Raw genomic sequence first — 18,626 nt, forward strand, 5'->3', positions numbered from 1 at the left:
CAGGTTTTTTGAAGAAAGAAAAAAAAAACCCCAGCACAATAAAAATTTCCCAAGCATTTTCAACTACAGTTTTCTTGTCAGTGATTTCAAACTTCCTTGCAAGGAAACATTTAGCAGATTTAGCTAAAAGACATTTAGCTCAATTATTTTACTGCTGAGGTCTAATTTGCAGGGGAGTGCCTGCAATTAATCCATGCTTTAGATAGAAGTTTGGGGCTTGTGTATGCATTATATTCAAACAAAAACCCTAAAGGAAGGTTAACAAAACCCTGGTGCTAATATGCACCTGAAATAAGTTAACATGTTACTGACTTAAGTAACACGATTAAGTGTTACAAACACTTATCTCACAGATTCGAGAAAGCAGCAATAGGAAGACAGTAACACCTAAGGGATGATCCTGCCACAAAACTCTCACCCAGAACTCATCCTAGAACTCATACTTAACTCCAGAGGTGTTTCTGTGTTTTATAAAAACACGCTAGAGAAAATGCATGAACAATTCTGTATCTGTTTTGCTAATCCCTTCATGCAGACAGGAAGCTCTGCATAGAATAGCAATCAATAGTTTCTCACTTCCCATTACAGCTGATGTGCAAAAATTTTTTTTACTGTGCTATGGGAAACAGTCCACGTCGATACTGAATTACTTTCACTTCAATACAGTTGTTTTTTGCTCTCCTTACTATAAAAACCTTAATGGAAAAAAGACATGAATTCATATTGTATGGAAGGTTTTATTGATTGCTAAATTGCTGTCACTTACATCAGGTATAGCACTTTCATTCCAATCCAACAAAACTAAAAAGAAGCTGCTGTTAGACACTTGTTTCTGTGAGCCTTTCAGCTGCCAAATACATATTGTTCTGCACCACTCTCATGCTGCCAGCAACACAACAGCGTTGTAGCTGCACAGCTTACACTGTATGCCTCAGTATCAGCAAAGACTAATCTGAAAAATTCATCACTTTTACCAGTTACACTTTTTTATTTTACAAACAAAAACCATCTCCTCACTGCTCTGCAATTTTATACACAGTATAAAACAAATCTCAGGGTTTGTGGTAGAAATTATTTGAGCCTACAGAGAAGACAACATCAAATTTTATGAAATTAAGTACAGCAATTATTTTCTGTGATTAGACTCCCATTCAAGATTACTTAAACTGACATTGCACTGTGACCCTTTCCAGAAGCATGGATAATCCATCCAGTAGATCAGATCCTCCTCTTTTGCTTCACCTTATGACTGACATGGACAAATCTAATGTCACTGTGTATCCTACACAATCAGGCCTATGTGTGTCACAACTGACTATCCAGGCTTACTCAGCCTATCCAGAGAAGTACTTTGATGAAATCTGATAATCCTGATGCACCACGAACAATACTTACATAAAAACATGTGATGATATTCACATTACTGTCAAAGGGAAGAAAAAACTGCTGGGAAGGAAACAAACAAGTCAATCAAATGTTCAAGAATACACTTAAAAAAAATTACACTTAGAACTGGGGCAGCCTATCCTAGGGTCAAAAATGAAACATATTATCCCAAGTAATAGTGCACGGCCTTTAATGTGTAAACAAAATCTTTACTGAGGGCACAAAAAAAAAGCTCTCATAACCACTGTCCCAAGATATCAGATTCCTGCAGAAGTCCAGAGAAGAAACACAGGTTCTTAAGGAGACTTTCTGATCTCTCTTCAAAATTATAAAAAGTGAAATAAATGCAGTTTCTAAAGTGCCAGTACAGAAAAGACATGCTAGAACTGTGGCCCATAGCTAGAGAAGTAATTTCTCCTTCCTCATTCCAAACTATCAAAAAAAAAAAAAAAAGACACTTAAAAAAACCCCCAAAACAAAATGGAATAAAAAAAATCCTCAGCAATCCCACCTCTTTTCAAGTTAAGTTGTTTCTCTCTGCTCTGGTTTCCTAAACAGGATTTCACTGTGAGCAAAAAAGATCTGCATAACACCAATAATTCACTGATTTCTGGAATGAAGCATTAGTAGCTGTATACATGCATAAGCCACAATCTGGATTTTTAACTGTTATATTAGTTACATGGAAAGAACTGTAATTAAGATCCAGAAAAATTCAAATTACCACTCAAATAAAAGATGCTTAATCCAACTCCTAAATATCAAATATTCCCTTTCCTATTTTGTGAAGTTGCTTCTGATAGTAGCTGTCAACTAAAATTCAGTTATTCATGCAGCCTGGACTCCCCTAAAATGACTGTCAGACATTCAGATTATAAATACAAGACCTCCTATGTATCATAAAAAAGACAAAAATTGTCATAATATAAACAACACATAATTTTACTAGCTTTTTGTAAATTACATTGCAAATGAGTAACTCACTTCTCTAACACAAATCCTAGATTTGAACAAAGTCAAACTGCTAGAGAATAGAAATAATTATTGTGAACTGCTTGACATCAATGCTTGATATCAGTGAGGCCACAGAGCAATTCTCTAGCCAATGCAGCTATTAACACTTGCCAGTGCAGCTATTCACCCTGCTAGCAAATTTGCCAGTAACAGAATGGCCAGATGACAATGATTTTCTCTACTGCCCTGTGAAGAGAAAGTACTTTAGAGCAGCACAGACATCAGAGGTAGCAGTAGCAAGGAGTTTACATGTTTACTGCTTGTTACGTGACTATTCATAGAGCCAATGAAAGATTTGTCCCTCCAGAAGTACAAACTACCTTTCAGTAACAGTTTATCTTAAATTCCTTCCTAAGATTGTGGGAAGACAGCAACCTGTAAAATAAGGCTTAAATGAGTTAAGAGCTTTTCCTCTAGTGGAGCTTTAAAAGTTCACGGCGCTCTACTGTCATATATGCTTTAGATAACTGGAAAAAGCAAACAGTTCATCTACAAAGAAAGTCAACTTGTCCTGCAAACAAAGTGATTTGACAGCAGTCCTTGCTACAGAAGGCCCACTCTGAAACAACTAAGTGAAGATGAGTGCTTCCATTTGAACACTTCCCTGGGGAAAGATACACTCTGAAGATCCATTTCCTTCAATAACACAGCACCAGCAATGTTCAGTGGCCGTGTTTATAAAGCAAACTACCTTATTATTGTGTTGTCCTGCTTTTTTGTAAATTACTCAGTAACTCTAATTTAGTATAGACTTAGCCTATGTACAATAAACAATATTGGTCTAAAATCTGAAAGTGTCTCCAAAGAACTTCCAGAAGATGACTTCTATGCATAAATTTGTGATTAACTTTTGAGGTCAAGCAAGGGTGTTTCAGACAACTTAGCTCATCAAAATATTTTTATAAGAACCTATTGAATGTAAGCCTAAAAAATTAACCAGCTGCACACCTATCTTTTTCATGAACTATACATGCTTCACGAAGTTAAGATTCAACTGGTTTGCTGGAATTGCAACAAAAAAAGACAAAAGGAAAGAGAAATAAAATTTATTATAAAACATGTTGAAATAGCAATGACTTAGCTGACTTCTTGCTCTGCTGTTCTAGGCAGAACAAAATCTGACTGAATGCTCTCAGGAAAGCCAAAACAAAATTACAGAAGTAGTATGTTGCCACACTAAAATCGCTTTCTCTTGATAATTTCTGGTTTCCAGCTGACCGGATGGGTTTCTTCAGTCTAAAGGGAAAAAAAAATAATCTCATAAGGATTTTTATTTTAAACTTGAAACTCACCTATAATTGAGGTTTAGTATATGTACTCTATTTCACAAGTGGCATTATTAATACCTAATCTACAATGTAATAAATTTACTCAAATTAAATTTTCTATCATCTCACTGTCTGAAGTACATAGCAATACTTTTTCTGTACTTGTCTTTCTTTTTTCCAGCAAGGAAAATGATCAGGTTGCCAGTGGCATTTCCAAAACAACACTCTGGTTATCAAAGCACATGAGCAGGAGCTGCCAGTGACAGGCCTTCCAGACATATCTACATCGGTATTGGCAAATGTCATGGAGTGTATTTTGCCCAGCTTTAAAACTGATAAAAAATTCCTGATTCTTTATATCTAAGAGTTACTCCTAGTCTAATTCAGTGCAAAATTCCAAGGTTTAATCAAAATTCTTATATTCTTTATATTGAAGACATACACTGATAAACTATACAATCATCTGTTGTCCTCTCCACTGGTAAATTAATTCATATTTTAGAATAACAGTTTGAAAATAAGCTCTTGACTTCAAATTCTAAAAACCGTCAAGGCCAATAACTAATCCAAATCATATAAATAAGTACAATAAACCTTCAAAGCGTAATCCTTTTGCTGATTCCCATATTTTTATCAATACTACCACACATAGTTGCCCCCTGGGTTCAAAACCCAATGTACATGATTGTATTCAGATTTCTCCAAACTTCACCAAAAAGCCTTTTACAGAAGAGTTCACAGACCTGACACTTATTTGTACTACAGCATATAACAATAATTAGGAATGCAGAAAAAAGCTACTGTCCTGTTAATGCTAATACAGAGATTTCTTTCAAACTTCAACAAAATGGATTATGTAAGTATGAAAATGTCCCCTACAGATATGTGTTATATTTGTCTGAATTTTTCTGATTTTATGAAAATACTTTAAAAAGACTTTTTGACTTACCGCAGTATCATCTTCTTTGTACACTTTTATGGTTTTATCAGCTTCAGCTGTTAGCAATCTGCTTTCCGACTGGTCAAAAACACAAGCAAATATTCCTGATTCACTGTCCAAAGAACCTGGCTGTACAGCTGCATGTACTCTCTGGAAATTGTATCCAGTTCTCCAGTCCCAAAGGTGCATAGTGCCATTATCAGCTACAACAAACAAACCAGTTAATTTCTATCAGTTTTTTAAAACCAGCATCATGAACAATTAGTAAATACATCAGGAATACATCACACCACATTCATGTAGAATAGCACAGTACATCCTATAAATTTTCCTGTTTTCTGCTGTTTTCCTTCTCAGAATCTCATCCAGATTTTCATCAGATAACCCAGAGAGATGATACACTACATCACAGGGCAATTGCACAAGTTGCTTTGGAGGCACAGTAATGATGGGTATTCTGAAAATCAAGCTCCCTGCTCAGTAGCTCCACTGAAGTTGAATGAGGAGGCATCATCCTCCCAAAGAGATTAGAACATTGACTTAATGCAAAGTAGGTTTAATGTTTGCTGAGATTTTATTCCAAATCCAGTTTAAACCATCTCCAGTGTTGCTGCTACTGGCATCAGCTACAGAGCATTCACAGCAATCTGAATGCTCTATTCAGTAGGATACTGTCAAAAAAACTTTTCAGTTAGAAAACCCAATACCCTTCAAAAGCATTACCTAGCCAAAACAGATCTATTAAGAATTAAATTTCTCCACAGCTGCCAGCTAGACTAGAAATCCAGATATTTCAAGAAGGGTGTTTCTACAGCAGAAAACTCCAAGGTAAAATCAACTTATTTTGATTCAGCATCACCTTCTCTGAAGCTGCTGTAGATAGTGTTAGGATGTAAAGGGGAGAATTGATACTCAAATCTTAACTTTTTAAAAGTCACAATTAATATCAGTAAAATGATCATAGGTTTTTTTATGTGGAGAAGGTGTTTTTTAAGACTCAGCTACTATTAACATAAAAAAGTCATAAAAGGACATTCTGAAAGTGTCTTCAAATAATAATAATGAAATGTAAGTCCATTCCAGTATTTTGTGAAGTTCTTGTTCTTACTGGAGATGAGCCATTTGTTAAACACAGCTTTATTCAAATTTTAAAATCAAGGGCTCCTTTCACACATAGATGGAAACATAACCGGAGTAAGGTGACAATGTAATTGGCTGTTTCCCAATTCCTGCTTAGCATATTTCCATCTTACCCCACATCCCCAGCCTACAGGACTAAGGGCACATTGGACCAAGAGCCTTACTCCCATTTAGCTTTAGCAAGATGCTTCTACATCTGCTAGCCAGTGTCACTGCCTCAACATGCAGCTAACTCCAGAGGAGGCACTAATATGACCAGCAGATCATGAAAGATGGACTCTGGAGCCTTGCAGCAGCAGCCAGCTGAGAAGAGAAACCTCTCCCATGCAGTACATTAGAAGTCCTTCAAATTTATTTTAGTTGCATGCAGCTCAGAAACATCCAAGGTCATGAAAGTGGCCCTGCTCAGTACAAAATGAAATGGTGTCCCCGCAGCAGCCTGTCAGGCCTAGGAAAAGCAGAGCTCCATGAGCATCTCTGCCTAAGGACCTCCAGCCATATGTGCATAGGGGAGAGGAGAGGAATGTGTATTTCTCATTTTTACCTCCTGAGACCAGAACACCATCGGAATTTACAGCCAGTGTGTTTATAATAGCATTGTGACCAGACAGATTCTGGATGAAGTTTCCATCTGGGAATTTCCACTGCTTAATATTATCTGGAGAACCAGATGCAAATGTGTAACTGAAAGAAAATAAACACAGTATATTAAAGCTCAAAATAGCTGTAGTGAGAGCAAATGTCCTTCATTAAAACTACTGCTAAATGCTAGTTGCAAAATTACTTAATATTAAAACTGCTTTTCTGACATGTTTACTTCACATGAAATTAAGCAATTTTATGAAGTCATGAATTACCTACTCCTACTGTTTTCTTTCCTCTTCATAAACTAAACTTTATAACATCCTGTATGCCGTAGGATTTAATATGCAAACAAATATTTAAAAAGCACATTAAGTTCTCTTCATTTGTTATTCTGGCAAATTTTCAGGTATCAGGGCATCACCAGCAAAGGTAACAGGATAAAAAGGCAACAAACCCCAAGCATAGGCTAATGCCTAGTCTTCCAAAACTACATGAGCAAGGAAAAAGCCCTGCAAAAATGTAACTAAGAAAGATAATTTCTTCCACTGAGTCACCCCAAAATAAAAATTTCCTTCATTTTAACATGTGCAAGCAGTTACATGGTTATTTGAGTAGCACATACAAAAGCCTGCAGAAATACTTTCATTTGCCACAATATCCAGAGAATTTGCTGTCTATTTAAAAGATACCACAAATAAAAAAGTTGAGTATTATGAGAAAATACCACAACATTAAAAAAAATAGTAATACTGAACTGTAGACTGACAGTTGCTACCATTTGACAAGAACACTTCAAGTTTATTTTCAGAAAGGTATTATCAATGAAGTTGAACCCTGAACTACTTTTTTTTCAGAATGTAAGTAAAATAGAGGCTTTTTCTATAGCTAACAGGCTACGCAATTTTTCAGACACACACTGGAACAGAGTTTATTCATATCAAAGATGCTGAATTTCTGATAGAAATGACAGAATGTAATTTTAAAATATTAAAGGCACAGAAGTAATGTCCACTATTTTAACGGGGATCCAAACAGGCAACTGTTGTGCCTCAAAATACAGCATCTAAATTCAGAGCAATTCCAAGAACATTGGCTTCAAAGCTCCAATTCTCACACTAAGTTTTTTTTAAGGCCAGTTAGATTGAAATGTCTTGTGCAGTGAACCACAGATTCAAAAGAAAGACCACTCTATTAATCACTGTCTCCTTTAGCATTAATCACATGTGCATTGGCCCATTACAAAAGTACTGCAATTCCTGCTCACAACCATTCAGTTACATATTTATTATTAGCCTTACGAACACTGTATCACCGAATTTTAAGGACTGAATGAAAGGCACACACATAAGCAACTCCGTGGGATATAAGGCATTCTCAGGATTGCTAATGTACACCAATGCCAATACTAGGGAAGCACAATCAGTGCAGTAAAATGTATCTGATAATTGATATGGACATTTTTGCATCATCCTAAGTGCCTTAGTTTCTCACATTATTATGCTCTACCATTCTAGATCATCATTCACATTGGCTCTCTTCAATTGTCAATAAACTGTGAAAGTGTATCAGAATAACGAAAACTTACTGTCTTGGATGTAGCACTACTGCTCTTACAGATTTCTTGTGATTTGTTAAAGTAACACGAGTTTTTCCTGCCACCAAGTCCCAGAGCCGTATGGTAGTATCATGACTGCCTACAATGAGGAGAAAATTTAAAAAAAACAGTAGAAACCATCAACTTGATTTTATCATAATCATTACTTTGCTAAGGCAGCCAGAATGATGTGAGAGAGACATAAATATTGTACTAATGCCACCTCAGATGAAGATGACGCCAGATTGCAAAAGATCTGCAGTTTAGAAAAGATTTGGATTTTTACTCAGTCTTAAATCCAAGAACTAAGAAGTTACACTGCAAAGCTGGATTTTGACATAATGGGAATGAAGATGAACACTTAACCACAGTACTGGAGACTCCTTAACTGAAATATTACAGAAAATGCAAGTCTCAATACATGTTATAACACAAATGAAAACACCAGAAAAAAAGGAAGCGCAGAAAAGCATTCAAACAATGCAGAGCCATATCTGCTTAAACATACCATTAACAGTATGTAATAACCATTGCATGGCCCATTTTCAACAGAAACTAGTACAAGACTTGAGTAAATTAATCAAGATAACATTATGAACATCACACAATTACTGAACAAACACATTCACCATTAGGTTTTTCAATCATGTTACTCACAAAACTACACCTACTATACCTGTAATAATTTGTGGTTCTGCAGCTTGGCACTTCACAGTTGCTACTGCATTTGTGTGTCCTGACAGTGTGTGCACACTGGCTTTTGTCCTTACATCCCAAATCTATGAAATTACAGGAAATATGTCAGAGGTCAGTAACAGGTGCATATTCAATGTATTTCAGGCACTGTCATTGATTACATAATTTCCTTGCCATAGTCCTACAGATTAAAAAATGGAATTTAGGTGGTATTTTTCACCCAACTATATATTACAGAACTGCCTCAGCCGGCAAATTTCAAGGGGAGCAGGAACCTGCCAGTGACCTTCCAGGCATATGGATAATTCAAGCAATATAAGACAAAGCTAACACAAATCACCTTAGCATTTCATGTAAAATGATGATAACTTTTGTTAAATGACAAATGACGATATTGAAATACACACATCAAGATGTTCAAAGACAACAATGCTATACTTACTCGTGCTGTTGAATCCCTGCTGCATGTCACCAGCACATCTATTGTTGGATGCAAGTCTAAGCCATAAACAGCACTTAGATGACCATGGTAATGTCTGATAACCTAGATGAATAAAAACCACACAAACCAATAATTGAAAAGAATATTCTAAATACTTTGATTTTCGTATTTGCAACCGCTAATTCTTCAATTAAAGAAACTGCAGCTTACCTTATTGTATTCAAGATCCCAGCATTTCACTTGTTTGTCTTCTCCACAAGAAAAGAGGTATGGACTTCTTGCACTTACTATCACCCCACGTACGGTACTGATGTGTCCCGTCAAAGACAATTTCAATTTGCCACTAGCAAGGTCCCAAATCTGCACCAAAATAGGTATTTTAAGGTAGACAGGAAAAAGCTACACAGTGAAGCTGGGTAAACAGCCCAGATGTAACTGACCCTGCTGACATGTAGGTTAAAAGTACAGTCACATAAATGCTTGCTCCCCAGATACTACCACATAATAAATGAAATCTCAAGAAAAGAACTAGAGCTACTCCACAAATCCTTTATGACAAGGTAACAAAAAAAATGTTCTGCAGTTCATCATTCTGCAAACAGTAAACAAGAAATTGTTTCCAAGGGCTGGAAACATTTTTAAATAAAAAGGGCACCAAAAAACCCCACCCCCTGCAAACTTTGTCAGTCATTTCTTCCAACCTCTTACCTTTATGGTTCTATCAGCAGAGCCAGTAACAAACCACTGATTTCCTGGTTCTACTGCAATGCATCTCACCCAGCCCAGATGACCACTGATAACCTTCAGAAAAAACAAAACAAAAAAATTATATCAGAAATAATACAATAACTTTTGATGCAATTTTCCTTCTCCAACACTGAAATTTGCTAGTATTTACCAAGAAAAGTCAAATGTGAAATCAGATCTGAAGACAGCCTGATTTCTACTTCAGTTAGAGAAAACTAGAAATTTACATACACCAGACTCGGGGAAGCTGCAATATGTAAAGACCTTTTTTGTGTAAGCAACTTTTTCACATCCTTTGAGAGTCCATAACACTGTGGCTGAACACTTGAAGCTTTGCAGAGAAAGACTGTATTTGAGCACAGATTCCTTCTGCTGCTGTATAGTGCTTATACAAAGAACAATTATAAAAACATTGGCTATTAAATCATATTTCTATATAATAACCTCTTAAAGTACACCATCACCTTCTTTTCCCCAAAAGAGGAGTAATATGAGAGTTGGACACTTTCCAATAATAAAATAATGGAGCCTGATCTCATAAGAAATACTCTGTCAACACATGCTTTGCTTTCAGCAGCCCGTTTCTCTAATTTTTCCAAAGTCAGACAGCTAAAATCAAACCTCATAACTAGTTTCACTGGATGTCATGTTTCAGGTATTGTCATACAGCTCATTTCAAAAGATTTAAAACACAATGAAGCTTCTTAGGCAGAAATACAGCAAACCGTCCACCAAATTTATCATAACACAGCTATGAGAGTAAAAGAGAGGTTCAAAGAGAGACTGTGTGGATACATAACTTAGTTGTGATCACTTTCTGATTACATTTTTAAATCATACTTGATTATATTTTTGTGAATGAGAACAAAAATTATGATTTGAGGTCTTACATAGAGTATGTTTACTTTTACATGCATGTTCGTGTCATGTAATTTCTAACTTACTCTGTACAGCTTCCAAGGTGGATGCCACTGAGGTTTGGGCATGGTTGGAGCCTTCTTTGGCATTAATGCAGAATTTTTGTTTCCACCAGCTTCCACCATAGCCTGTAAGTTAAAAGAAGGGTTACTCTTCTGGTTTGTAGCTTATCTCTGTCCAAAGCCTAAAACTTTCTCATTCTGCCTTCTCAATACTGATTAAATTTAGTCAGTCAGGAGATCTCCAGACAACACACACACAGATCTAGAAGCAATCTGGTCAACATCACATACTGTTCAAGTTAGATGTGCAACAGACTCACCACAGCCATGCCAGGAGGTTGGGAACGCTCAGACATTCCAGCATGCCTGTAAATGTCACCCACACCAGCAGCTGTCCGGTTTGCATCCAGCCTGGGGGGAGTGAAAATGATTCATGAGTTGCAATTGACTTTCTCCTGCCAAGTGATAAGGCATCATCACAGGGCTGTACCCAGCTGAGCGCTGTACACCTTTCAGGATGGAAAGTCCACAACCTCTCCTGGCACCCTGTCCAGGACCTGACCACCCCAAGGTACAGATACCACAAAGCTTCGCACTCTTCTCTTCTAACTAAACAAAATTTCTCTTGTCCCAACTTCCACCCACTGCCTCTCATGATAATACAAAATAAAAAGCATACAGAAAAACAATGCCTGTCCACACTAAAAGCAGTTCCTTTAGGAATATTCTAATTACTCCAAGTAGCTCTTATCCCAGCTTCTGATTTGCCTTGCAATTCCCACAGACAACAGTGTCAATGAGGTAACACAGCACTACCTGGACTGGGAAGCAGGAAGTGCTACAGCTAAGGACTGTGCTGCAGATTCACTTGGCATCCTCTGGACTTTAGTATCTGCTGTCAAAGCCACACCTTGAAAAAAAAAACAACATGTCAGAAACAAAGACAACTCCTTTAAACAGGAACTCAAAAGTGTATTATACAAACACATATACACCTGCAAACAAGGGCCTGACACACCTGTAATATAAACTCTCATCCTTCAGTAACATTTTCACATCCAATTCAAATCTACTGAAATCTTTATTTCCTTTCCATCTTGATCTACTACATGTGTGAGTACAAAATTTCTAGAATATAAAACAGTATGCCAGTGGAAACAAAAAAAAAGTCTAATTAGGAGCAGCATCCATCTTTATATCCAGCTTTAACTGCTATGGAAATCCAAACACCACAGAAATAAACATGATCTTGTGAAGCATTTGCTAACTTAGGCCCTTTAGTACAATTTATAATCCATCCCTATGCGGTGTCTGGCATCACACAGTCGTGCCAGAACTACAAAAGGTTTAGTCCTACTCAAGTGAGAATTTCAGGCTACATATGCAGAATTTTTAACCTTATCTCAAGAACAGCTGACATTGTCTAAAACAAAAATTTAAAACTCTTTGTAAAGTTTTGGTGCAGACTGGTGAATTTAACTCATTGCTTTATTTCTTTTCCTAACCAAACTTCTGTCAGTTAACAACAAACTCAGTATTTGGGCAAAATATTCAGGTTAAAACAGGAAATAGCAAAGAAAATCTGATTTTCACCCTGATATAAATGATTCTATTAAAAGAACACTGAACTTATGGAAACCACTGTGAGCAGTTCTTGTCCCCATAGTTAGAAGCAACTCTGCCTGGCTTTTTAATGGCTGAAGGTCCACTGAACACTCAAATCTGTTAAGTTATAAAACAAGACAACAGATTTTCCACTATACTCATAATAAACTTAAGCACAATAAAAGACCAACAACTAAAACTAAGCTCTTCCAAGAACACAGAAGGATCCATCAGTAACACTGGCCATGAGCAATGGCCAATGTAACAACACAGAAACATAACCCTTACAAGCACAAGCAAAAGACACTAAAATTATTACACCCTCAAGTCTCTTCCCCAGAGCAAGGTGGTGAAACCTGCACCTTTCTGCTCTGGAGATGAAAAGCAGGCAACATTCCACTACTATTAAGTAGGGATTCACATCAAGAGGAAGCCTGCTCCTGCTAGGATGAAGGATATCTTGTTCACACAGGAACACAAAAAATCCATACGTACACTTGCAAAATTTTACTTACCAGGCCCAGATGGGTATGGGTGAGTACCAGTTACCATATATTCAACATCTTGCCCTAGAGAGCAAGAGAATGTTATATTAATAGTTACATTTTATAATGTACTCAAACAACAAATAGAGGAAAAGAGAGCAGATCATACACGGCAGAAGAAAGCAGCAATCACTTTCAATGTACGTAGACATTTCTCATTTTCATTAATTTAATCTGTTCTGGTTATCTTTATTTTAGAAAACTCAACTGTAAAAAATAATTTGAATGGTGAAGCTACCTGTTATCAAGAGGACTCAAGAAAAAAATCTTCATACTGCCTTTGAAGGACATATCATGTCTACAAGGAGCACGTGTGTCTGAAATGTAAGCTAGTCAGTTGGTTGTCTGTGCTGTCAGATTGTCCTTAAAAGATTTTTCATTCTCTCTCAACGTGCTTCACTTTCACAATACTTACAAATAGAGCACCTTGGGCAGACTCTGAATATCAACTGAGTATCAACTACCTCAACTAAAACGAGGCAGCATTTTTAGGAAAAAATTTTCATATGAGATCTAACTAATACATACACGTTTTACACATCACAAAACATACACTGAAAAAAACTCTACAGATTTGAAATAAAGTGTTTTCTGGTTACTACACATATAGTAAATGTATAGTATATATAAATATACTATGAAACAAAACTAAAATAACAAAAAAACCCACCCCAAACAAAAAACACCACACAAAAATGCCAAAACAAACAAAAGTTAAAAAAAGAGCATGTCCTTAATCATGAACTTGCAAACATAAGAAATACATTATTCAACTCTAACACTTAAGTACATTACACACTAATATTACCAAAAATTACTCTTTTCACCGACTAATCACAATAAAAAATCCACAGCACCCAATAACTCCTTTGTTAAAAGCAGCTTTCCCCTTTTTCTAAATCACTTACCTCCTGTGGACGCTAGCAAGAACAATACCAATCAAAAAAGGGTTTTTTTATATCTGTATTTATCTCCAGTACATTAACACTGGACTGCATTCTGCAGATTTTACATCAGTGAGACTGTGACAAAAGGAAGGACAAATTCAGCAGTGAGGGCACACTAACCTTGATTTCCAGAGTACTGCTTGTGTCCATAGGGATCCCCAGTGTTGGGGCCTCCCTTCTCCCTCAGGTTCTCCTTGAGCGTGGGCATGTGCAGCACTGAGCCGTACTCCGTGCGCAGCTTCACGGCCATCTTCACCTTGTGGCTGTGCAAGAGGAAAGCAAAACCCTCACTGAACCCCAGACTCTGAACCGCTAACAAGGTCTGAAATATTGTACAGGGATGTCGTAAAACTTACTCTACAACTCTGATATTTCTCTCCCCTCAAGATTACACTGTTGACAGTACAGAAACATCTGAATTTCTGACTTGAGTCAGAAATTGACAATCACTGACAGAGTTTAAAACTTCACTGAGTGCAGCAGCACTTACCTTTCTTCATCCAGTGGGATAGGCTTGGCATTATCAGCTACAAACATGTCATGGGTTCTCTTCAAAGATCTGAACACAAGTGTGTGCACAGAATGCTTTTGGACTTCCTAAAATAAAGAAAAGAGCATTTAAATAATTTTGAACAGATGTAAATGAAAAACTGAACACTGAAACATAAATTGAACTGAGTAGCAATTTCTCAGTTCTATGACATGCAACCATTTGGTTCACAGAAGACACTAATCTTCTTGGAAACTAAAAAATTAATTCATTGTGTCAGTTGTTTATTCAAAACTATATTCTATTCCTTGAAAACTTACAAGACTTTGAAAAGCAAGCTGAAAACTTTTATCAAACTTTCTGCACTGGTATCTATATGACAAATCCAGGAGTATAAAATTTCTATCCCACGTCCTTCCCAATTCTGTTTTTATATGTAGGCAATAATTAATCAATTCTTTCTGAAAAAATAAAAACAACAAACCTGTAAATTTTCCCTCGCTACCACTGTAAAAAGAACATGAGCAATAATGAATTTCTGTGCACAGTACCACTTCATGTTAACACGGCTAATTACTACCTAACAACAGCAGCTGCTGACACCACAAACAGAGGAGTAGGTACCACAATGTCTCCCCAACAGGGAAGAAATTTCTGCAAGTAATTTTTGACAGATGCTTTTCTGTAAAACACCAGCTCGCAGTGTTGCATCTGGCAGCAGTCGTTGCACCTCCTTCTATAACCCTAATAGCCCCACGTGCCTTCAGAAGTGCATGAAATTCACCCCACAGTAAAGATTCTACAACCTATAAAACCAGTGGCTTTCTCCATAGCTGTGCTCCCAAACCCTCACAAAAAGACCCTTTTTGTGGTTTCCCTTATGGGCTAACAGAGTCAGTAGCTCTCTGGTGGAAAAAACGCCCCAGCATCAGTTCCCCACAATCACAGAATGTGCTGAGCTGGAAGTGGCTCACAAGGATCATCGAGTCCTGGCCCTGCACAGGACACCCCAAGAGTCACACCCTGTGCCCAAGAGCATTGTCCAAATGTTCATTGAACTCTGTCAGCCTTGTTGCTGTGACCACTGCCCTGGGGAGCTGTTCTAGCACCCAAACACCCTCTGGTTGAAGAACCTTTTCCTAATATCCCACCTAAACCTCCCCTGACATAACTTCAGGCCATTCCCTTGAATTCTGTCACTGGTCACCACAGAGATCAGATTAGAGCCTGCTCCTCTGCTTCCCTCTCATGAGGAAGCTGTAAACTGAAATGAGGTTTCCCTTCACCCTCTTCTCCAGTCTGAAGATGGCAAGTGACCTCATTCACTCCTCATAAGGTTTTCCCTCTAGACCATTCATCTCCATATCCTTTACACCTTTTTCTGATACTGTGGTACCCAAACCAATACCCAGCACTGGAGGTGAGGCCGCCCCAGAGCAGATCGGAGCGGACAATCCCCTCTCCTGACGGGCTGGCGATGCTGTGCCTGATGCCCCGCAGCACCAATTCCACATTCGGCACAAGCCTGGCAAAGCAAACCCGCAGCTCACTCCCGCCCCAGACACGCACACTCCAATGGCCCGCACCCGCTGCGTTCTGCAGGCACCTCGCTGTTCCCGGGCCGAGCTGGGCGGGGGCCGCAGATCGAGGAGCCGCCACGGACCATCCCCACAGCGGCCTTTCCCAGCCGGGGGACAGCGACGGTGGCGGGTGCGGGGCGGCGCTTCTCCCGCCCGGCCCCGACCCGCTCCCGCTCCCTGGTCTCGCCCAGAGCGCCTCAAGGGAGCGACAGAGTGGACGCGCGGGGCCCTCCCGGGGCCCTCCCTCGTCCCTCACCTCCGCCATTGCGCCGCCGAAGTCCCCCGGCCGCGGCCGCTATGGAGCCACTTCCGGCGCCTTCCCGCGCCGGACCGGAAGAGACGGGTAAAGAGGGAAATGAACGGAGTGCCAAAGCGGAGGGGCGGGGCTTATGGCAACCCCTCCGCTCGGCGTACGGGAGTCGCGGGTTCGAGCCCCGCTGGCGCTGCCGGAGCAGAGAGTGCGAGTCACTTCATCAATGTGTACAAATATATAAAGTGGTGGTGACAGGAGAATGGAGCCAGGCTCTGCTCGGTGCTGCCAAACAACAGGACAAGACGCAGTGGGCAGAATCTGATGCACAGGAAGTTCCACCTGAACATGAGGAAAAATTTCTTTTACTGTGCAGATGATGGTGCAGCGGCACAGACAGGTTGCGGAATCTCCCTCACTGGAGATAATCTGTGGACACAGCCCTGTGCCGCATGCTCTGGGATGGCCCTGCCTGATCCGGCAGGTGTGACCCGATGACCCCACTCACTGCTGTCCTGACCCCACTCACTGCGCTCCCTCCAGCCGGAGCCATCCCGCGGGTGCGGCGTCCCCGACGGCCGCGGCGGAGGGCGCGGCGCGATGCGGACAGCGGCCGGCAGAGGGCGGTGTGGCGCTGCGGGAGAGGCGCCCGCGCTGCTCCGCTCCCGGCCTGCAGCGGGGCCCGAGCGCTGCCCCCTCAGGGTGAGGGCGCGGGCCTGAGCTGGGCAGTCCCGGCTGGGTCTGAAACTATGGGACTTTGCAAATGCTTAGGGCTGTGGAGCTACAGGTTTCATGTATTGCTTTCCTCGTGAGTTGTCAAGGGTAAAGCCATACACTGTTGAAGCGTGGTGATATTGGGCGTTAGCCATTACAGCTAATCTTTTGGGAAGAGTGTCTTTAGTTTGGCTCCACGGGACCTCATTTCCATGGAGAGTGAAGCGTGTGAACGAGCTGGCAACCCCCGCACTTCGTGGCAAAGTGTTGGCTGTGAAAGGGCAGAGGCTGTAAATCTCTTCCAAATGTACTCTGGTACTCCACCTGACATTTCACTTCCATTTGTGAGCAGGATAACCAAATGCATCTGTGCAAATTTCAAATAGGCACCTACTTTCTCCACATATACTTATCTGCTTTTAATTCCAGGAAGTCTTGTCCTCCTGAGCAGTAGCTGGGATTTGGCCAGCTCATCTTTTGCAGCCACTCCTTCATGCTGCTCTTCTTTACCCCTCGCTCTATCTGCCTGCCTGCCTGCCTGAGCTGTGAACAGTTTACAAAACAATCTGAGCTAGAAGTAGTTCACTGCAACATAGTTGGTTCAAACCTACTGTCTTTACTAGCTACAGGACAGCATTAGCCTGGGATTATTTCTGGCACAGAGCTTGCCTGCTTGACATAAATATGGTGTCTTTTCTGCAGTTGATAGGTCACTTCTGCTGGCTGCACTGGTGGTTTGTACTTAGTAATTTAGAATACAGTGATGGAAACATGCTTGAAGTGGCTTTGAGCCCCAGCTCCCCTTCTAGGTTAGAGGTAGGGAAGATACGCCAATTACATGGTGTCAGTAGCGGTGGAGAGCTATTGCCCGCTCAGCTTCAAGCCAAGGCAGGCAGGGTTCATGTGTAACATGTCAGCCTATTTTGGTAGTCCCTCTGGTGAGGCTGGCAATCTCTGTTGGATTTCAGCACTTCTCATAAAGATCAGCACAGCATCTCGTGGAGGGGGGGCATTGTCTGTCCTTGCTTAAAGTGCAACCTAGAGTGCAAACTCCACAGGGCAGTGTGTCAAAATGGGGCAAGTCTCTATCATCCTCTTGGGCTGATGAGGTTAGACTGAAGATACACAATATTTGAAAGGAAACTTGGGAAAAGCTAGGAATTTCAAACAGGTTTATCTTTCTTTTTTAAGGTTGCATACAGAGTAGCATGTCCCTGCTTGATCAAGCAGGATTTGATGTGTGGAAATGGTTTAAAGGCTAGTCTCTGGCTGTCTGTAGAGTTGCTTCCTTCCTATTTTCTGTTGAAATAAATCAATTATTTCCACTGCCTTTTAAAGGGAAACCAAATTTGAAATACGGTAAAAAAATAAAGAAAAAAATATATTTAGCAAGAAAACTTGTCTGTGCTTGTTGTTACTATTAATATTAGTATTCACATGCACATGGCCCTGGAGTTGATGTAGTTTTCTAATTTTTTTTACACATAAACATTCCCCTCAGAAATTTATAATCTGAACTTGTTTCCTATTATCCTTGTAATGCTTCAGAAACTCAAAGGACAAATTAATCTTTTCAGATATTTCAGAATGCAGTTAGAGGACAATTTTTTTTTTCCTAGAAGGTTTAGTCTAGGGTGAAATTTAGTCCTGGAGCATCAATAAATCATGTCAGTAATATTAATAAGAATATGCACTTCATTAATTTTCTTTGTTACATATGGCTTCTTGATGTGTTCTTGCATGTCAGCTACAGCTGCAATTCT

General features: G+C 39.6%; 1 protein-coding gene across 1 annotated transcript; it reads right to left on the minus strand.

The window, feature by feature from the left end:
- Window positions 1-717: 717 nt before the first annotated feature.
- PLRG1 (pleiotropic regulator 1) lies at window positions 718-16,251 on the minus strand. The gene is made up of 15 exons (XM_066548202.1): window positions 16,156-16,251; window positions 14,320-14,426; window positions 13,950-14,092; window positions 12,853-12,906; window positions 11,549-11,642; window positions 11,053-11,143; window positions 10,757-10,858; window positions 9,774-9,866; window positions 9,276-9,425; window positions 9,066-9,167; window positions 8,604-8,706; window positions 7,919-8,027; window positions 6,293-6,432; window positions 4,618-4,811; window positions 718-3,636 (listed from the first exon to the last, which is right to left on the minus strand). The coding sequence occupies exons 1-15, from the start codon at window positions 16,162-16,164 to the stop codon at window positions 3,577-3,579; spliced, it is 1,551 nt and encodes a 516-aa protein (XP_066404299.1). The 5' UTR covers window positions 16,165-16,251; the 3' UTR covers window positions 718-3,576.
- Between the last annotated feature and the right edge of the window lie 2,375 nt (window positions 16,252-18,626).

This window comes from Molothrus aeneus, chromosome 4, assembly GCF_037042795.1.
Source record: "Molothrus aeneus isolate 106 chromosome 4, BPBGC_Maene_1.0, whole genome shotgun sequence".
NCBI lineage: Eukaryota > Metazoa > Chordata > Aves > Passeriformes > Icteridae > Molothrus > Molothrus aeneus.